The 22028-nt window shown below is 32.8% G+C and overlaps 2 protein-coding genes and 1 long non-coding RNA gene across 4 annotated transcripts; 1 reads left to right on the top strand and 2 right to left on the bottom strand.

The window, feature by feature from the left end:
• Positions 1-391: 391 nt before the first annotated feature.
• On the bottom strand, positions 392-1851 carry LOC125876833 (uncharacterized). Its single transcript, XR_007447546.1, has 2 exons — positions 1751-1851; positions 392-735 (listed from the first exon to the last, which is right to left on the bottom strand). It is a non-coding gene; the product is annotated as an uncharacterized LOC125876833 (long non-coding RNA).
• A 1377-nt stretch (positions 1852-3228) lies between these two features.
• On the top strand, positions 3229-7860 carry LOC125876831 (uncharacterized). 2 transcript variants are annotated; one of them, XM_049558089.1, is made up of 5 exons: positions 3229-3461; positions 5027-5087; positions 6014-6115; positions 7176-7521; positions 7653-7860. In XM_049558089.1, the coding sequence occupies exons 1-5, from the start codon at positions 3321-3323 to the stop codon at positions 7672-7674; spliced, it is 672 nt and encodes a 223-aa protein (XP_049414046.1). In that variant the 5' UTR covers positions 3229-3320; the 3' UTR covers positions 7675-7860. The 2 variants fall into 2 exon arrangements, with proteins under 2 accessions (XP_049414046.1, XP_049414045.1); XM_049558088.1 differs by having other exon boundaries at positions 7158-7521.
• A 1508-nt stretch (positions 7861-9368) lies between these two features.
• Positions 9369-14547, bottom strand: LOC125876827 (probable WRKY transcription factor 32). Its single transcript, XM_049558084.1, has 5 exons — positions 14193-14547; positions 13477-13529; positions 11128-11807; positions 10862-11020; positions 9369-9909 (listed from the first exon to the last, which is right to left on the bottom strand). The coding sequence occupies exons 1-5, from the start codon at positions 14455-14457 to the stop codon at positions 9552-9554; spliced, it is 1515 nt and encodes a 504-aa protein (XP_049414041.1). The 5' UTR covers positions 14458-14547; the 3' UTR covers positions 9369-9551.
• Positions 14548-22028: the final 7481 nt, after the last annotated feature.

Genomic DNA, 22028 nt, shown 5'->3' with positions numbered 1-22028 from the left:
AGGTATTTTTAAGGGAATGGCTTGTATGTGTATCTTTAGTTGTTGAATAAAAAATCATCATCAAGTCACATATAATTGAGCGTAAAAATTTATTTGTATTTGATGTTTATATAAAATTTAGCATTTTATATGTAAATATCGATTACAATTAAGTTTGACTATAAGAAAATTGTTTTTGATTTGATATCACTTTATATGTACTGATCATCATTAGTGAAACAAAATTGAAAAGATCAATAATTATAAATATGTGCTCATCATATATATAAGATGAATTTGGATTAGTAAGTAATATATAAGGTATTCTAATAATATAGATTTAATTCATAAAAGCTGATCTTGATGGTCCCAAACATATACAGAAACATATATAATTGCCAAGACACATATTATACCATATCTTTCATATATAAAACATCAAGTTACAAACATTTAGACCATAAATAATTTATGATCATTATTCCTGTGATATTAAACATGTAATCGCAGACATTTATTCAATCATGCATTATATAAGACACATTGTGCCATAAGTAAAGTCTTATGGCCAAATATTGTGCTTCATTAATTTATTTTTTCAACATTTATAATAGCAGTAACAATATCCCTTGTAACAATCTCCATAATCTTCATGATCCTTATTTTTGCACCAATTGTCACATTTTTTTTCAAAACATTTCCCATTCCACCCTTTACTAGGCTTTCTACAATATTTTGCTTCTGTTATCTGCATCTCTGCATTAAAAATCATAGGATAAAAAAATAAATCTTAGGAAATAATAAAATTATAAATTAAAACATGTCATTTCATGGTTTTTATTACTTCTTTAAGTTTCAATTTATGTGACAGTTTATTGCTTCCGAAAAGTTAATTTGATTAATTTTTAAAGTTATATTGGATTAGATGAGCTAATCAATGATTTAAAATAGAAAAAAGATAATGGTCAAAAACACATTTGAGTTATCACTTATTCACGAGTTCCATACATTAACTATCAGTTGTTTCATTTTCCTACTTGAACTATCACTATCTATGTATTAAAATACACGTAGTTGAGTATATGGTGATAATTCAAGTAGGAAAAAGGGAAACGACTGATATTTATTGTGTGAAACTAGCAAAAAAAAGTGACAATATTCAAATATGCTTTTGATCATAAATTGAGATGTGAAACTAGCGAAAAAAATAAAACTTAAAATGAACTTATAAACCCAAAAAAATTGAACTTATAATGTTCCAAGAAAAGTAACAAATAATGATAAAAAAAAAATTTGAGAATTACTCACCAGAAGCAAACATGAGAAAAAAGCAAAAGAGTAGANCCGAAAAGTTAATTTGATTAATTTTTAAAGTTATATTGGATTAGATGAGCTAATCAATGATTTAAAATAGAAAAAAGATAATGGTCAAAAACACATTTGAGTTATCACTTATTCACGAGTTCCATACATTAACTATCAGTTGTTTCATTTTCCTACTTGAACTATCACTATCTATGTATTAAAATACACCTAGTTGAGTATATGGTGATAATTCAAGTAGGAAAAAGGAAAACGACTGATATTTATCGTGTGAAACTAGCAAAAAAAAGTGACAATATTCAAATATGCTTGTGATCATAAATTAAGATGTGAAACTAGTGAAAAAAATAAAACTTAAAATGAACTTATAAACCCAAAAGAATTGAACTTATAATGTTCCAAGAAAAGTAACAAATAATGATAAAAAAAGTATTTGAGAATTACTCACCAGAAGCAAACATGAGAAAAATGCAAAAGAGTAGAGCACAGAAAGTTATTTTGCTAGCCATTCTTCTAATTAAGATGTACTTTGAAATACTTTAATTTTGTGTGAAACTTAGGATATCAAAGGGTGTATTTATACTGATCCAAGAATAATATTTTAAAATATTTTTTCCTAAATTAGGTATAAATTAACTTCAAATACAAGATAAGGAAAATGTTAAAGAAATCAACTAGATTTTACTTTAATGGTTTCTGTTCTGGTGTTCGACATCTATACTAAGGTCCTAATTAATCTAAATTTACGTCGTATAAGATCAATTTAAGAGAGAAACACTTCCTATTAGGATTTCTTTTATAATCAAAAGTCGAAATTGAGACCTCTAGTTAAATGTCAAGGAATCATATTCATCTCATCGTAATTCTCGATGGTTAAAAATATCAACTAGATAAACATTGAAAGAAAAAAGAAGGGAGGAATACTTGGTCTTTGATAAACTTTTGAAGTAATCAAAGTTTTAATTTTCTTCATCCATCATCATGAAAGTAACAATATTCCTACTACTGTAAATAAAGTCTTAAGAAAAAAAAAAATTACTTGGAAATCGTACAATTCAAAAGGTACTTATTCAAAGGTAGATATATAATAATTATTTTAAAAAATATTATGGTTAATTTGAAAATATAACATGAAGACTAATAATAGTCATTATAAAATCATGGTCAAGCTAATTAAAATGGTAGTATAACTGTATTAAATACTTGGACGGAAAGTCGACATGTGTTAACTATGTTTCAATTTCAAATTTATATTACGATAATATATGAAGAATTAAAGTATTTCATCACCTAATTAATGAAGATCAAATAATTAATCAACTTCATAGATATATTTGATTCGAAGATCAAATTTCAACTGAGACAAAAAAATGATATTAAATATTTTCTCCTCGTCTCTTTTAGTCTTGATGAACAAAGTTATCTGATATATGTTACTGATGAAAGTTGACAAATATCTCATAAAATTAATTGATATGCACGGAAATTGACTTAAACATTACAATTATTCAAATAAAAATAGAAGCTTAATATAAAAATATTTTAATATGGAGCTTCATTACATTTCATGAGATTAAGATGTGTTCAAATTAACTCGGACATCACCATCATAAAAGATTTTTTTTTAAAAAAACCATATAACATTTTCAAGCAAGATGCACACAACACGTACTGATAAGATTTATGTATGTCGAGTCTTGAGTATGAAAAATTCTTGGTAGGGAGCATTTTTTTCCCAAGGGTTCGATGCAGCATTAATCTGGAATAGTTGCGCTCCATTGCAGGTCCCGGGATAGGGAAACCAAAAAAATAAAATTTATGTCTGGACTAAATTGTATTTTTTGAAACAATGAAGGACCTTTATGCAATTTATTCTTCCTTCACCCTCACCAATTCGATTCCATTGCCATTAAGTATTCAACTTTTTTTTCAGCATAAACCCTAGTTGAATTTGTGAAGAAAATTTGAGAAAAATCAAATTTTGAGCAAATCCCAGATTACAGGATTTGAAAAAAAAGATGGTGGGTACAAATTTGAAAGCAGAAACTATGAAGTTAATGGATGAAAGAACCAATACTGAAACTGAAATGGACGTTATTATTCAGCGCCTTTGCCAACCTGGTGGCCCTGGACTTTCAGGAAACCTTGTTGATTCTGAGGTGATTCTTTTACTTTTTTGTTTTCTGGGTGTTTTTTTTTATGTGATTTTAGATTTTGTGTTTAATTTTTTGGATTTTAGAGTACTTTTATGTTGATGGGGTAGTTATGGAGGAACGATAAAGTTGTCTCTGTGTGTCGTATAGGTTATGGGTTCGAGTGGTGGGGTAAATGGTAGACATAACACCTGTTGAGGTGTTGTTGGCCCTTTCTTGTATCCTGTGTGAACATGGGATGCTGTGTGCATCGGGCTGCTCCTGAGTGTTCTTGTGTTAAGTGGGAGCATAGAGCAATGATAAAGTTGTATTTGTGTGATGTATAGGTTATGGGTTTGAGCTGTGGAGATAGCTAAATTATGCAAGTGTATGAGTAGACTGACTACATTACTCCCCTTGGGGTGTGGTTGGTTGTTCCCGGAACCTCCTGTAGATGTGGGATGCTTCGTGCTGTGTAGTCAGTCTAATTGATGTTAAAGGGGAGGCTTGGATCAACTGTAACTGTAAAGTTGTCTCCTTGTGACATATATGTTACGGGTTCGAGCTGGGGAGTTAGACAACTTATGTAAGCGTATGGTTAGACTTACTATATTACTTCCCTTGGGGTGTGGCTGGTCCTTCCCTGAAACCCCCGTGAATTCGAGATGCTTCGTGTTGTGTAGTCAGTCTAACTGATGTTGAAGAGGAGTCAAGGATCAACTGTAAAGTTGTCTCAATGTGACCTATACGTTACGGGTTTGAGCTGTGTAGTCGATTTAACAGATGCAAGGATGTGGGTAGACTGCTTAGTTTACGCCCCTTGAGGTGTGGCTGGTCCTTCTCTGAACCCCATGCTAAAGCCTGATGCTTCGTGCATCCGTCTGCTCCTGGTGCTCTCATGTTCAGGGGTAGCCATGAACAATGAGAAAGATGTTTCCATGTGACCTATAGGTTAATGATTCGAGCATTCGAGTCAGCCAACTTATGCAAGCGTATGGGCAGGATTTCTACATTACCCCCCCCCCCCCAGGGTTGGCTGGCCATACCCTGAAACCCTCTGTGAACGTGGGATTCTCCGTGTGACTTATAGGTTACGGGTTCGAGTTGTGTAGTCGGTCTAACTGATGTAATGATATGGGTAGATTGCCCAATTTACTCCCCTTGGGGTGTGGTTGGTCCTTCTCCAAGCCTCGTGTAAAAGCCTGATGTTTTGTGCATTGGGTGGTTCGGTGCTCTTATGTCTNATTCTCCGTGTGACTTATAGGTTACGGGTTCGAGTTGTGTAGTCGGTCTAACTGATGTAATGATATGGGTAGATTGCCCAATTTACTCTCCTTGGGGTGTGGTTGGTCCTTCTCCAAGCCTTGTGTAAAAGCCTGATGTTTCGTGCATCGGGCTGGTTCGGTGCTCTTATGTCTATTTTATTTATCTTGAATTATTATTATTATTATTATTTTTGTCATAAAAAAAAAAGGAACTGTTTTGATTAAGATTTTTTCATTTGAGTGGTTGATCCTTGTTTATTTTTCTTTTGGGTTTGTGAACTGATGTGTCTTTTGATCGTAAAGACTGAATCTTGAATGTAATTGCAGGGGTTTCCAAGAACTGATATTGATATTCCAACTGTGCGTGGTGACCGGCGTAGGCTTGCTGGTATGCTTATAAACGCCTGTTTTATTAGTTGTTTTTGCATTTTGGACTTGCCTGGGTTTGTAATTTTACAAAAATCTGGCTGTGTTTTTTGGCCAAAGGTTTTGTCAGTGAAGTTGCCTAGGACTTGAGTTTGATGTCATAACTTAGTCGAAGTTTTGAATGATATCCTTGTAGTATGTTTTGAGGAAGTAGAATTTAGTTGTGGTGACTCGGGCCAGCTTGAATGAACCCGGACTATTCCACTGGCCACTGGGTACCTTCTACCTTTGACCAGCACAGGTATCTGGTAAATCTGCCATCCAAACCTTTGTCTCCTATGATTATCATACCACCTCATTGACCTCTAGTCCACAACCTTGGGTGCAGGAAGTATTGTTTAAACTTAAGTTGTAAACTCTCAGTTTTATGGTCCAAACTCTTGGTTGTGTGCCTCCTATACATACTTTCTTACTGTGAGGAAGTAAAGAAATGAACACGTTGATATTCAGAAATAAGGCGCTAAGATTCTTGGCTTTTAACTGGGGAAAGAGACATTTTTCATACTGAGTTGACGAGTCAGGTAATTTTGTGAACACGTAAAGTAAAGGGAAATTCTTTTGTACCTGGAAGTTGTAGGTGTTTTGCAGGTACCTAAAATTAGCATTTGAGTTTTCTAACTGAACGTTAGGTATTTATTTGTTATCTATATATATATCATCTAATGTAGAGATTGAGGAAGAATTGATGCTGTTTGTTTTTAATAGTTATTGTTCTGGAGCATGCCATGTTTTACACATCGATTGCTGCAACATCAGAAATTCACCATCTGTATTCTGTAATGTTGTATACTTTGTTGTTATTGTTTCTAGAACTACTCATATTTCAGCAGCAATATAGTACATTATATCTGCTCTTCTCTAAAACCGCATTGTGTTTCCACACTGCAGAGCTACGTAATGATCACAAGATTATAACAGAAAAAATAGACCAAAATATTCAAGTTCTGCATTCGGCACGGCTTGCTTCTACACCTTCTGTCAAAGATTCAGGTACGTGACATTGGTGGATCACATCAAATAACTTTTTGATAAGAACATTCTCATACTGTGCTACTTAAAAGGATTCATAGCTTTGTCTGAGAAGGTCGGTATATTTTTATCCCCAAGTGGGAGGGACAGGTGCATGAGTAATAGTAATACTTTTCCTTATGCATCAGTTGGCTATAGTAGAGCTGACTTCGTTGGTACATGTGCTGATCAACCAGCTGATTTACAAGTTTCATGCTTAACCATCATCTTTGCTTATCCGACTGAAATATCATATCTTCTGTGTGTGCTTCTGCATCAACTCCTGTTTTTGCTTGTAAATTCTCATTCCATCCTGCTTTTGGTTTTCAGAGAAGGGCCAAAAATATCCCTTACCTATTGAATTTGTCTAAAAAAAATTACCCTATCAATTAAAATGCCTCTTAACTTATTGAATTTGGCTAAAAAATACCCTCCTCTCACCTATTGAACCAAAAATAATGTTGAGCATTTTTGGTCCAATAGATGGAAGGAGGATACATTTTTAGCCAAATTCAATAGGTTACGGCATTTTTAAGCCAAGAAATATCAATGAGGGTATTTTTGATCTAATAGGGGGAAGAAGGCTTTTTTCAGACAAATTCAATAGGTTAAGGGTATTAGTTGCTCTAGTTATACTACTTCCGAATTCTTACTTAAACATTCATGTGCATCACTACACATAAGGGTAATGGTACGTTGAACCATTTTCTAGAAGTTGAAGTTGTAGTTGATGTAGGATATTGATCTTGTCTCATATTGGTATAAGCTATTCTAAAGTTCACTGAAAATTGCTACTCCATCAGTTTCATGGTATGTTTCACTTTTTCCCTTTTAGTCTCTTTAAAAAGAATGTCATTTTTCTATATTTGAGAACTCTTTAGCTTGAAAATTTACTCTTAATAAAATGCACGTATAGCCATAGAATCAAACACCTTCGTATAAAGTGAAACATAGCGAGTGTACAGTTAATGGAGCATTTTCTTGTGGGAGGTCCTGACAATATATCCTTTTTCTTTCTTCTAAGATGCTGCTGCTGGTTTAGGTGTTCAAGGATCTGCTGTCAATATTGGTTCCTCATCATTTCCGGGCAATTACTCTGTGACAGCTGCTACAAGTGCCGCCATGGACATAGATGTAGTTTTCAGCAGACCCTTTGCGGTGATTGATGAAATAACCGAGGCATCTCCAGCTGCAGAGGACGGTTTACAACTTGGAGATCAGGTTGCGAGATTTGGGAATGTCCAGTCGGGTGAGAATCTGTTACAACGACTTGCTGCTGAAGCACAGTCGAACCAGGGTTGGGCAGTTACCATGACAGTTCTGAGGCAAGGTGCTATGACTAATGTACAAGTGACACCACGAGTGTGGCAGGGTCGCGGCCTGCTTGGGTATGTTTATCTTTCCTTGTTAATCCATGAGCAGAACAATCCCTTGTTACTTTATTTTCTTTCCCTCCATTTGTATCGTATCATCTTAACTTATGTAATGTCATTAACTTGTAATCCGTTAACATCTGCAGATGCAATTTTCGGATCTTATGATGAGTTTGTCAATGATATGTCACAAAAGAGTTGATATGAAGAAGGATCCATCCGCGTCTTGTTAAATCTCGTGTATTTTCTGTTCTTTTATTGAACGAACACAACATGTTTTCTGGATTCATCGATCGCAATCAAATGGATGTTTTGTATTTTCCCTCATTTAGTTGCTTCATATGAGTTCCTTTATCACCTTTTGTGTTCTCTGTCTAAGCCAACTTCTAAAGTTGATTGCTTTGCTAAAGCTTTGCGGATTGAGTTATGACTCATTGTTTAGTCGATTTTGATCTAATATATTTCACCTCAACATCAGCTTTATCACACTAATCGTAAATGATATTCATTAATATCACAGCTGATTCTCCCTTCTAGTTAACGGAAGTATCCATGTGTGTGTTAGATGCCACATGTGCATGCCAAACATACCCCACCTCCACATAGACGACTACGGAAATGGGTCAAAACTATCCTTAAACTATTCGAAATAGCTTATATATACCCTTAAACTATATTTCGACTAAAAAATGCCCTTTCCGTCTAACTATTGGACCACACTTGCCCTTTTGTTTAACAAAAACATCCACATTGTGTGTGCTAAAATGCCACATGGACTCCACATGTGCACGCCAAACACACTCCACCTCCACATAGACGACTTAAAGCCCTAATTTCACTCTTTCCCCCCTCATTTCATCCTTTCCTTATTTGGGTATATCTATATCAATTTACAATATACATTGACTCAATTCAGTTCCATTTTATTCCGATACTAATATGTTGTACTTTGAAGTTTCGGTAAAGACCTTAATTCAGTTCCATTTTATTCCGATCCCATAGTTGGCAGATTCCGATATCCTCATCAAGTTCCGGTAAAGACCTCAAAATCGGACGTTATTAGTAAGGACCTAGTTCGGAGAGGTTTGAAACCCACTGTTGTCTATTCCTTCATGCAGTTGCTGGTATAACAAATGATCATCTGCTTCAGATTTCAGGTCTGTTTAGCAGCTGCTGAAGGAAAACAGAAGGATCTAAATGTGTAGATCAATCATTGACCTGAGTTTCTCATTTGGTGTGATCGTATCGTTGAGCATTTTAACGAGCCAATTCACTTATATCATCTCGTTATCGTCTAACCTCACTCAGATTAGTAGCAGACGAGGACGATTTCTATGCACCATAGATTCTTAGGTTTGTAGATTATTGTTAGTACAAGATCAAAATTGAGTGAATTAGTGGTAATTTTTGTTGTATGTAGTGTGTAGTCTTATTGTTACAACTTCAAAAGCTACCATCTTAAACATTTTCCTGAATCAGAAAGTAAGACATTCTCACCACCCGTGGGATTACACTGGGTATGCTGTTATTGTTCTAGAAAGGTCCCAACTCTCTAAAGGTAGTCACCTCGAGGGTCTTGGTTCAAGTGGTAAGGACTCAGCATGTGAGAAGTGTGAGTTAGGTGCACGTCAAGGGTTTTTGGTTCCAGCAGTACGAAGGTAGACCTGATAGACCCATGACTTAAAGTAAAAACATTACAAAGTAGTTCGAATAAAGACTGAAAAAGCCAACAAAATACTAAAGAAAGCATACTAAAAAAAAGGAACAATTTATATGCTAAATTGATTCATGTCCAACCTAAGTTCTCCTAAAACTTACTAATAAATAGAAGAAACAGATGCAAATGGACAAACATCACAATATGTTACTCTAAGTTCTATGTTACTTATTTTTGATCCACAATAATGTACATAACTGAGTATAGACTATCTATATATTGGAGGACTATAGAAAAAAGGTACACTCTTCTAAATTTCTACAAGAAAGCCCTATGGAGGAAAACTAAATAAATGCAAGAAAAAATAAATCAAAGCAACTAAACAATTTTAGCAAGGCTTTATTTCAAATCCAATACTCAACAGTGTTCGAGCCGATTCCATTGCTTTTTCTCCTCCAACATCCAATTTCTCACCTGTCAACACACCTTCTTTATCCACGGACCATTGTGTGGTCGATTTTTGATGTTGTAGCGGTTCAGGTTTCTTAGAATGCATATTGGTTACGGAAGCAGGGGCAGTAGCAGCAATAAGAGGTGCACTTGGTGGACCATGACGTTTTTTGGGTACGGGCATGTCATGATTGTGTACTCCCTTGTATGTTATTGTTAAAGCACTTGTGGTATCTACAACCCTCTCAATGTGCTTTCGAACAGGACATCCAGCTGATGTACAGCGATAGTAGTTCCTAAAGGTCATCCAGGAAACAACTCAGGACAGAACAGGAGAACGAAAGAAGCAAAATGAAGTATACTTTTGACCAAGATATGACTTAAAACGTAAAGTAGATAAAAACAAGTAATATGTGAGAACAGTTGTCAATATGTAAATATTGGAATAAACCTACATATAGAAATCGGTTTACATATGAATGAAAGTACAACCTACTTAATTGTCTGCTCGGAAGAGAACGTTACCAAGCTAGAATATGCCGTTTCACAAGTTGTTTTCTTTGTTTGCCTCAAGGCTTGGCATGTCCATAACCTTTTACATAGGACCATTCTTTCTTTTTTATTTCCAAAAATTGGGGATAGGGGAAGGGAAAATGGTGGAGGGGATTACAAGGTTGGAATCGGACCCTCACCAACAAGGTGAAAGTTCAGATAGTCAACCAACTAAGCTACTAAGATTTCCCGAGGGGAATTTACATAGGACCATACATATTGATGTTGAATCAAAAGAAATTTTAACTTGAAACGGAAAACTAGCAGGAATTATTTACCTGAAGAATACCTAAGTCTTAACAGAACAGAATAGGGTGTAAAGATGAATGACACTCTCATCCATAGCATTTAACAACTATGTTGCTCGGAGTCTCCAAAAATGTTGCCGCACCCATGCTGGATTTTCTGAAAATGCACTACTTTTGGAGTATCCCTCATGCACCCATCGACATTTTTGAAGAGTCCGAGCAACTTAGTTTAACAGAGCAGAATAGGGTGCTTGAAGAATAGAACTCTCATCCATCAGCACAATCCAAACAAAAGGAAACAAAGCAGAGAAAATAGAAAAAACTCCAGTATGATTCAAGAAATGTGTTTAATGTGGCATCACTCCCTTCCAGCTCTTAGAATTTCAGCGTAAGGCAGGCGGAGCAATCAAATGATTTATCAAGTGTACGGCATAAAATAATACAGTACCTTGGATGGGGATTTCCCTTCACCATTTTTTGTCCATACTTTCGCCATCTGTAGCCATCACTTGAGATTCCTACATCACAAGCAGCATGCACCACAAGTTTGGGTTTCTTTCCAGGTTTAGAAACAGATTCAGAACAATTTGCATCACTTTTCCTCGACCTGGAAATCATAGGTGAGAACTGAGATAAATCATATGGTTTTGAACATATGTAAGATGAAAAGCAGAAAAATGAAATAACTAAAATTGAATACAAGAGAGAACTTGCCTCTTCTTTTGTCCAGGCTCGTCACTATGCTCCTCTTTAATAGTGATTTCAGTGTCAGTGTCAGTGTCAGACCCACCGGAATCCTGATTTGCTGTCTCAGCAATTGGTAAACTTTCTTGCAAATTTTCTTTTAAGGAGGATACTACGGTCTCACTAGAATTTCTACTTGGATGAGCTATTATACTTTTGCCATTGGTAGGTGAAGACAATACTGCAGACTTGCTTTCCCTTGAGCTATTTACTATTGGGGGTGGATCATGATTGTGTTGACTTCTATAAATAATCTCCATAGCACGATTAGTGTGATCAGAGCACTCAATCTTCTTGGCACAACACTCAGAATGAGTGCATCGGTAATAACTCCGAGAACCTTGAGGACTTTTAACTTGCTTTTGACCATACTTCCGCCAATTGTACCCATCGCGAGTTGGTGTCTTTAGAACTGGTATAAGAGGTAGAACCTGGGTGTTGGAACTCTGCTTAACCACTTCTCCTGTGCTACAATTTACTGCTGCTGATGATCGTCTTTCTGCTAGAGTTGCGCTTGGCACTGATGAAATGGACTGTGCAACGGATACAGAGGACAGCTCCAATGAGGATGTGGCATCAGGCACACGTCGCTGATGTTCTGTTCGTGTTTGAGCATTCAAAGTTCCAGGCTTTGTAACACTAATTCTATCCTGCATACAACATGAAATGACTCATTTGTTGTCAACCCATCCCACAAATATACATATCCAGTTCCAGCAATTGTCTGAATTAACTTTTTTAGTAAAAAGTATAACATTATTATAAACAGAAAAGCCGAAACCAGATACTCTGGAAAACGTAATGTATTAACCTACAAACATAATTTGACTATTAATTATTTATAGCATCACGTCAAAAATAATGTTGCAATATGAGATATTATGAATTAGAGTGGCCATGTGATGGTCACCATATGACACTTGTTAAGGTTTCTTACATTTGCTTTCAATTTATCCAAAACCAAAGGATCATGATGATTCCTCACGGGGTACCTGCTACTTGAGTACTTTCCACCAACACGAGTACCGGGTAACTATAACCCTAAGGCTCAGACAGATGGGAAGACACCTAGTGTTTTTTTTGTCTCTGTTGGTATTTTAAGCGTGGTCTCCAAGGTTTGCACCCACTTCATTGCTCATTTAGGAAACAAAATCTAATGCACAAAACAACTATGCCTCAATCCCAAATAAATTCGAATTAGCTAAATGAATTCACACTGATATAGTAATGATGTAGTCCCCCCCCCCCCCAGGGGGGTTTAACTCACTTGGCATAGATTGAGGGACTTGTGTGTTAAGTCACAAGTTCGAGCCTAGGCCATCATCTCCGAGTTCTCTTATCTCGTGCATTTAATCCTTTCGGTATGTCTTAGAGGCTTCATAAATATAATGGGGTTACTACATTTACATTCTGACGCTTATATAGCTCTCTCAGAGAAAACGTCTAACTTTACAGTTACAATACCCATCACCGTATATGTGATATCCCAAGCTCCTGCCACACATCAGCTCAACGTATTCCTACTGACTTCCCATCACCTACTAACGCTTCCCACTATCAACCATCATGAATAAGAAGGTGGACGAGGTCACTCTACTCCATTTTTAACTCCTACCTAACTTGATCTTTTAAGGAAAAACTACTTTGCCGCATGCTTCATAAAACGCAAATGAGGATAAACGAGAACTTATAAATCTTCAGAATAACTTTGTATATGCAACATGGAATGTGCATAGGATCTTGTAGAACCGATGATCATGCACCCTGTTTACCACATTAACTCAAGAAATCTCAGTGATTTATATTGCAGAAATTTTTGGCTCGATTAATACTGACACTTAAGTTTCAGCTTTAGCGGAATCTAACTTCCATATCCTAATCAACCTTGTACATATCTACTAAACAAAAGAAGCAAGCTCTCGGGTCAAAAACTCCAAATAGTGACAGAGCAATCACCTTGAATTTTCTAATTGTGCATGTTGTCCACCCCTATCGTGAATTACCTCAGTATCTTTGTGCTACCATTCAAATACACTACTTTTATCTTTGTTGAGTAAGTACTATTCAGATACATTGACACCTATGATTATTATAACAAGATAATTGAAAAACTAAAATATTAAAATACAACTACAACAACATAACCACTGTAATCCCATAAGTGGGTTTAGGGAGAGTAGTGCGTACGCAGACCTTACCTCTACGATATAATAAGAATATGCTACCACATCAAATCCACTCAAACTTCTCCTACATCTCAAAATAGATAAACTATCCTATCAAAATTAACTATCAAGTCAAAAGAAAGAAATTGCATACCTTGATTTTTTTCGAGAAACCAAACGAGGGAAGTTCATATTCCACTGGTACTTCTGTCAATTATTCAACACAATAATTACAGAATTTTCGTAGACAATTAAGCATGCATATACAACTCATGACCAAGTAGGAAACTCCCAAAAATGTAATACTTCAGCTGTGCTTTTGACCATTAATTCTACATTCTACGCTTATATACGCATAAAACAGGAAATAAAATACAAATGTATAGCACCAAGTGCGTGGCCTAGTAGTCAATGAAGATGTTAAGCATCCTAAGATCACAGGTTCAATTCCCAACATAGACAAAATACTACTACTTCCTTCATCCCAATTTATGCAATGCTATTAGACTTGATAGTTAACACGAAATTTAGAAAAGAAAGACTTTGGAAACACTCACTAAGGGTGAAAATAGATATTAACCTTAAATTATTACTAAATAATAAAAATGTGTCGTTTTCTTTGGAACTAACTAAAAAACGAAATCATGTCACATAAATTGTATTTTTTTCTCATATAATCTATCATTGGTGCACCAAATTACCTAATACGCTAGTGGAAGATAACAGATATCTCGTGGAATTAGTGGAGTCCGGTACACCACGATTATAAAAAAAACGGTTCAAATGTATAGAAACATGAGCTAATGAACATACCCAATTTTCTCAAAACAAAAAAGGCGATACAACTAATTAAACAGCATTGAATAGTACCAGAAAGTTGGTAAGAGGGAGAGAACTCTGAATCGAATTCGGATTGGCTATCAATTTCAATTTGTAAGGATGATTCTACATTAGGATGAGCTAGGGTTTCTGAAATTAACGCTTCCGTCTTTGATTCTCGTAAACTCTCAGCTCCACTGCTACCACCAGTTACTCCGTCGTCATCGTTGTGTACGAAGGAATTTTCGATTTTGTCTTCTTCTAGATTTGAATTTTTGAGTGCAGCTGATTTGGAGCTCTCGTTTTCGTCATCCATGGCGGATTCCGATGAACACACAGTGAGTGTGTTTGTGTGTGTGAAAAATGAATTAAGAGGAAGAAAGAAGGTAAAGGTATTTTAGAGTGATAATTTTGTTTTTATTTTATTTGTCTTTGAACTTTTCCTTTTTACATAATTGTTTATTTATGTGTATTTTGGTCCTTTAAATATAGTACTTGAACATTTTTAGTTTCTTTAAGTTTATTAAAGTAGAGCAAATATGAATTTTAAAATTAATAATGACTATTAGAAAAATATTATTAAAAATATGGCGAAAATCTACTGAATAATTGTTGGATTCACGGAAGAATAGTTTGACTTAATTGGTTTGATCTCGAGTAATAGTAGCAACATTATTCTCGTAATTTCTTCATCTTTTTATCTATGTTGTTTTATGTGCTTCAGTTATCGTGTTATTTGATTATTGTTATTGTTCTTTTTCTTTGGATGCTCTTGTAATGCTTTCCTTGTGATTCAATATTTCCTCTTTAATTTTGTAATTTTTCTTTTTTATTAGCTTTGCTACGCGTAATATCGATTATTAAGGCTCTCTCAAAAATAACTTTTCTACCTCCATAAAATATAAGTAAGATTTATATGCATTTTACCCTTTTCAAAGTTCAATTTGTAAGACTATACTGAACAAGTGGTTGTTGTCATAAAAATTAATCACTCTCGATTTTTTTTTGTGCAAAAAAAAAATAACTTTGATCTTTTAAATATTCAATAAAAATATTTTTAGTATAACGAATCATATTTGATCGATTATTTAAAAATAAAAATTATTTCAAGGAGCTTGATCAAAACACTAGTCATTTTTAAAAAAAATAAACCAATCGATCAAAGAACCAATCAAATAATAACATGGAGTATTTCAATTATATTTATAGTACTAAAAACTAAAGTTTTGAGATATTTTAGATATATATGGTTAAAATGATGATTTAGCAATTAAGGGAAACATAAAAGAGACATAGAGAGTAGAGATCAGAATTATGAGGTGTAAGAATCGGACATTTGGTATGTTCGATCAGAGAATAAGTTATTTTGAAAGTAATTATCTTAAAATTGTTATCTACGCTTAATAAAGAATGAAATAGCATTAGAGTGTACTAGATATTTATTTAGTATAATTGACAAGTAAAAATGAACGAATAAAATATATATTTCAATAATTTTTAATTGTTATAAAACCATAGCATAATATAACATGATAAAACATTTCAATAAAAATATGATTGTTATAGTATAATGTTAATATAAATGGTAATTATTATAAAGAGATTTGACTAAATTCTTTCTCCCTTTCTCATGAACTTGTTTTTTATTAGGATTATTTCATTTCTTGATTTTCTCGATCGACTGATTTTTTTAATTGAGGACATTCCTTTTTGCAGTAAAACCGAAAAAATTCTCATATTCTCACAATTTAAGTAAATGTAAAATATATATTTTTTTATAATAGTTTTGGAAGTAGTGTTGTTAGATTCCTTTTTTTAAAAAAATAAATATAAAAAGTTAGTAGCAACATAAATCATTCAAAGAGGTTTAACTCGATGAAAGACGCCTGTAATTGTCTAACATATATATAATTATACATTAAAAAAAATATTCACACAACATCAATTATTATTATTAAATAAATGACATCAAAATTACAAGTTCTTTATTCTTAATTCCTTGGATATTTATATATAATATAAATCCAAATTAAGTGTTTATTTATATAATATAAGATGACTATTAGTTTTTATAACAATCATGCCAACAAATACATAATTTATATTTATACCTAGGTCCCCAATCCTCACAAATTGGACGTGGGTGAAGTCCACTGTAATAATTAAAACATTGCTTAATACAACAAGCTTCATTGCAATATTCATAATTGCATGGACCCAAATTTGCTGAACATTGATAATCATAATCTAAATCATCTCCACCATTCATAATATTCTCCATTTGTGTTGGACCCAAGTTGGTATCTCCCATGCCACCTAAGCAAGGTAAAAAAAAAAATTAACATTAGAAAAAAAAAAAATGGAATAAAAATCTTTAGACAGGATAGTTCACATAATTTAACGATTTTCATGAAAATAATATTTCTTTATGTTTGGCTCGCGAAAAAATAATGAGAAAAAGATCAAGCATGTATGTGAAAGAGGGTGCGATGCACTCCTAAACAAATAAATCTCCAACACCATCTATCCAAGGGAGAAAAAAAAAACAAAAAATAAAATTAAAGATAAAATTGGTAGATGAGAGTGTTTGCATAATTTAATATGATATAATCAGAATTGATAGATGTTTGCAATTCTAATTAAAAGTTTGGGGGCGTGTGATATTAACACAACTTATATGAAATGCTACTAATTATAAAACTTGTTTTCACTGATACAAAACAAGTCATTTTCTTGATTGTCAAAGAACTGATTTTTCTCAAAAAAAATATTTTAACTAATCAAACATTAAAAAAAATTAAATTCATATCAAACACAATCTAAAAGGGGAAAAAAAACATAACTAACCTGTTACAAGAGTAAGAACAAAAATGGCACAAAAACTTGGGTACCAAACTAGAATAGCCATATATATTAATCTTGAGGAAAATTATTGATCTATGATTTACATGAATTCCTCATTTTAAATATTATGTATTCATATAAAAATGTCTTTGAAGGTTTTATATAGGGATGAGAATTCAAGCAAGTAGATAATGTGGAATTAATTAACATTGCTTATAATTTGTTTTTATTAGATTTTGTTTCTCTTTTAATTAAATGATGTTGTTGAGTTACTAAATTGCCCTTACATAGGAATCAAATTGAATTTATTAGGACTCTTTACAAGTTTTTTTTTTTCTTTTAAGGTTAACTAGATAGCTAGGAAGACCAAGTGGATTAGAGTTGACCAAATAGATTAGAGGGTGAATTAATATAGTTGACTTAGTTAGAGAAGATTCAAAATTTAAATTTTGTGAATTTTAGTCGTAAATAATTGATAATTGAGATGTATTTCGATAAATATATACCGATAGTTTAGGTAATAAAATTCCACACTTAATAGTGAATAAATTAAAAAAACGAAATATTTTAGATATATTTTTGACTTTTGGTGATTGACAAATGAGAAATATTAAATGGGAAGGTGGACTAATTATAGTCAAATGATATATAATAATTATAGTCAAATGACACGTGTTATTATTTTTAGATTATAATTGTTAAATTAAAAGTACTTGTTTTAATATATACATTGAGTACACACAGATAGTTACAATTTGTTTGGATGGTTATTATTGATTGTTACGTTATATTATATGTGACGTTCGTTTACTTAAATTTTAATTTTTATTATATTGTTTCTTTAAATTATATAACTCATTATCTCATTTCTCTTTCTCATTATTATGCTTTACATATTATTTCATACCTTTTACCATATTCTTTTACTTAACTCCAATTTATATATATTTTTTTGATGACAAGGGAAACCCGCAGTTGCTATCCTTTGAGTGCGCACAGGGTAAAAACCTTGTTCCTATGCAATATAGCTTGCAAACCACATAGGAGAGATAACCCGCACTAAGCAAGCCTGGTGCGACGAACTCGACCCAGAAGGCAAACCACTTGCTTTCGCTGGCAAGGGGTTTTGAACTTGAGACCTCCAACATGAAAGTCTCAAGCCCAAACCACTGGGCCACCCGAAGGGTACATTAATTTAATATCTTAACATATTTTTTTACAAGGCATAAATGGTGACAAATTGGCTGGTTTTCTAATCGAGGACATTCCTTTTTGGGAAACACGGAAACAAATTCTCATATTCTCACCATTTAGTAAATGCTAGATATAAAAATAATTTTTTTATAGCTTTGGAAGTAGTGTTGTTGTTGGACTTTTTTTTTTTTTTTAAAGAAAATATAATATAAAAAAATTAATAGCCTCAGAAATCATTCAAACAAAGGGGTTTATGATTGATTCTCAAAGCATTATCATGATTTGTGAGCCTTTACTTGATGAAAGACGTTTGTAATCGTCCAACATACAAAATAAAACATTCACACAACATCAATCAATTAAATAAAAGACATCAAAATTACAAATCCTTTATTCTTAATTCCTTGGATATTTATATACATATAATATATATCCAAGTTAAGTATTATTATATGATATAATTAAGATCTCTATTATTATTTTTAACAATCATGCCAACAAATACATAATTTATACTTATACCTAGGTCCCTGATCCTCACATATTGGATGTGGGTGAAATCCACTATAATAATTGTTACATTCCCTATAACAACAAGCTTCATTACAATATGTATAATTGCATGGTCCCAAATTTGATGAACATTGATAATCATAATCCAAATTATCTGATGAATTTAGTCTTCCATTATTCATAGTATTGTCCATTTGTGTTGGACCCAAGTTAGTATCTCCTATGCCACCTAAGCAAGATAGAAAAAAATATTTTTTCTTAAAAATGACGGAATAATTCTTTAGATGAGACAATTCACATAATTTAATATGGTATAATCAGAGTTGATAGATGTTTGAGATTCTAATTGAAAGTCTCATTATCAATAATCATTAATGAAAATAATATTTATGTGTTCGACTCAAGAAAAAAAAAGAGATTAAGCCCGCATATGAAAGAAGGCATGATTCACTCCTATACAAATAATAATTTTTTCATGCCACCTAACCAATGGGAAAAAAAGGTAAAAATATAAAATCAGCATGATATAAAATGATAAATTTATTAGATGAGACAATTAATATAATATAATTAATATAGCATAAATAAAATTGATAAATGTATAAGATTTTGATCCAATCTCATTGTAACAATCATCAACAAACATCACACGGTTAGGTGAGGCAAGAAGTTTGGGGGTCTCTGATAGAACAACTTATATATATGGAATGCTACTAATAATGAAGCTTGTTTTCACTCCTATAAAACAAGTCATTTTCTTGATTGTCAAATAAGTGATTATATACACCTTTTTGACATATGTAACACATTTCGTGACTCCATACAGTTTAGGCGCGTGAGAGATGTTTGGATGTCACGTAAGTCAAGAAGGTGTACAAAATTACAAAAAAAATGGGCACAGAAGGGTAATAGGACCTTAGTATAGTTAAGGAGTGTCTATGAGATTTTGGGCATAGTCTAAAAGGGGTACTTGTGTCCTATCCCTATAAACTATTTTAACTAGTCGAACATAAAAAAAAATTAAATTCATATCAACTACAAAAAGGGGAAAAAAAAAAAGGAAGAAGAGAAACATAACTAACCTGTTACAAGAGTGAGAACAAAAATGGCACAAAAACTTGGGGACCAAACTAGAATAGCCATATATATGAATCTTGAGGAAAATTATTGATCTATGATTTACATGAATTATTCATTTTAAATATTATGTATTCATATAAAAATGTCTTTGAGGTTTTATATAGGGATGAAAATTCAAACAAGTAGATAATATGGATCAAATTGAATTTATACTACTAACTGCTAACTACTAACTACTAAGGGTTTTTAGTTAACTAGAACTCATACAAGTTTGTTTCTCTTCTTCTTTTTGTCTTTTAAGGTTAACTAGATAGGAAGATCAAGCGGATTAGAGTTTACAAAATAGATTAGGGAGATCAACTAAAGTTGAAATCTAAATAGGAGGATGAATTAATCTAGTTGACTAAGTTAGAAGAGATTCAAAGTTTAAATTTTATGAATTTTAGTTGTTGTGAACAACTGATAGTTGAGGTGTCTTTCGATAAAAGTCTAATGATAGTTTAGGTAGAAAATTGTGACACCCTAGCTTAAGATTATAAGAAGTCTCATACCGGCAAAACACAGAAGAGATGTTGGGTATATAAGTAAGTAAGTCTTACTAGCTGTACTGGCCTAGGCTCAGAGCGGACAATATCACTAGTGGACTGGGCTGTTACAAATGGTATTAGAGTCATTGTTGTATCAGCCTTGTTGATGTGGGTCAGAGTCAACAGAATCTAGGCAAATCTCATGCACTGGGGCAAACCTCAGCAAGGACGCTGAGTCCATAGAGGGGTTGTATGTGACACCCCAACTTAAGATAAGAAGTCTCACATCGGTAAAATATAGGGAAAATATTGGGTATATAAGTAAGCAGACCTTATCAATTAGTGACGCGTTTTAAAGCCGTGCGGACCTAATCCCAGAGCGGACAATATCATTAGTGGGTTGGACCGTCACAAAAATTTACACACTTGATAATAAAACTCAAATAATCAAAATACTTCAAGCATGTTTTTGACTCATAATTGTATGCTTTGATGATTGACAAATCGGAACTACTAAATGGGAAAGTGAATTAATTATAATGATATATAATAATTATAGTCAAATGACAAGTATTTTTTTGAATTATAATTGTTAAATTAACATTACTTGATTCAATATACGTATTGAGTACAGGCAAGTAGTGTCAACTTGTTTCGATGGTTATTATTGATTGTATCTTTATTTTAATTGCAATGTCTGTTTTAATTATATTTTTATTTTGTTATATTGTTTCGTTAAATTTATTTGACTCATTCTCATTTCTCTTTCTCATTATTATGCTTTACATACTCAACTCCAATTTATATCCTATTTTGTTTTCCTCATATTAGGAATTACATTAATTTAATACCTTAAATATATTTTACAAGGCATAAATGGTGATAAATTAGAAATTATAAGTTGTCTTAATTCTCTTGAATTATTTTTATACCATTTTTTGACAAAACTCATCAATTATAAATATCTTAATAAACTAATCAGTTATTTTACATTATGATAAAGTCAAACCAAGCAATAAAAACTATTATTGTACAATGTATCTATACTTATACCATTTCTTTGATAGATACAAGAGCATTTTACTCTATGGAGCTCTCTTTATATGGAATAAATCATGTTTGGGAGCGCTTTTTATTAAAGGTATGAATTCGGATTATTTAGTATCTCAATACAGATATCGACTAAAAAACTATTAAAATAGGATACATTTTACCAATAAGACTTGTGATGGAATTATAACTACTCATTCATCTTTAATTAGAGATCTCAGATTTGATCCTTTGATATGGAGTCGCCTTTGTTAAGAAGTGTTTAATTACCTACAAGGCTACAAATATGTGAAACATTTTAGCATGAAATCAAATTCAATCGGACTCTAATATGAATACTGAATATCGAATTAAAAAAGAAGGAAAAAAAAGATACAAGTGCATTATTGCATGAACAATTAGATCATTGTGATATCTTATTAAAATTAAATAACAAAAATTAGACTTGTGGTGAAATGATAACTATCCCTTCATCTTTAATTAAAGATCTCAAATTTAAGCCTTAGATATGGAGTCGCCTACTTTCCGACGACGTGAATTTGGAACCAATCAAACTCCAATACAAATACCGAATATCAGATCGAAAAATAAATAAATGCAAGTGCATTTTCATGAACAATAAGATCATTGTAATCTCTCATTAAAAATTAAACTTGTGGTGGAATTATAACTATTTCAT

The sequence above is a fragment of the Solanum stenotomum genome, chromosome 9 (genome assembly GCF_019186545.1).
Source record: "Solanum stenotomum isolate F172 chromosome 9, ASM1918654v1, whole genome shotgun sequence".
In the NCBI taxonomy this organism is placed as follows: Eukaryota; Viridiplantae; Streptophyta; class Magnoliopsida; order Solanales; family Solanaceae; genus Solanum; species Solanum stenotomum.
Note: the sequence above shows the minus strand (reverse complement) of the source record. Positions and strands in the feature narration are given on the sequence as shown.

What these genes read in the sequence shown, in the direction of transcription:
- LOC125876831 (XM_049558088.1), top strand. Translation starts at nt 3,321, where the DNA reads ATGGTGGGTACAAATTTGAAAGCAGAAACTATGAAGTTAATGGATGAA. An exon ending in GAAACCTTGTTGATTCTGAG is followed by an intron (nt 3,462 to 5,026) that starts GTGATTCTTTTA and finishes ATGTAATTGCAG; the next exon opens with GGGTTTCCAAGAACTGATAT. An exon ending in ACCTTCTGTCAAAGATTCAG is followed by an intron (nt 6,116 to 7,157) that starts GTACGTGACATT and finishes CTTTCTTCTAAG; the next exon opens with ATGCTGCTGCTGGTTTAGGT.
- LOC125876827 (XM_049558084.1), bottom strand. Translation starts at nt 14,457, where the DNA reads ATGGATGACGAAAACGAGAGCTCCAAATCAGCTGCACTCAAAAATTCA. An exon ending in TCCCTCTTACCAACTTTCTG is followed by an intron (nt 13,530 to 14,192) that starts GTACTATTCAAT and finishes AATAATTGACAG; the next exon opens with AAGTACCAGTGGAATATGAA. An exon ending in GAGCCTGGACAAAAGAAGAG is followed by an intron (nt 11,021 to 11,127) that starts GCAAGTTCTCTC and finishes TATGATTTCCAG; the next exon opens with GTCGAGGAAAAGTGATGCAA.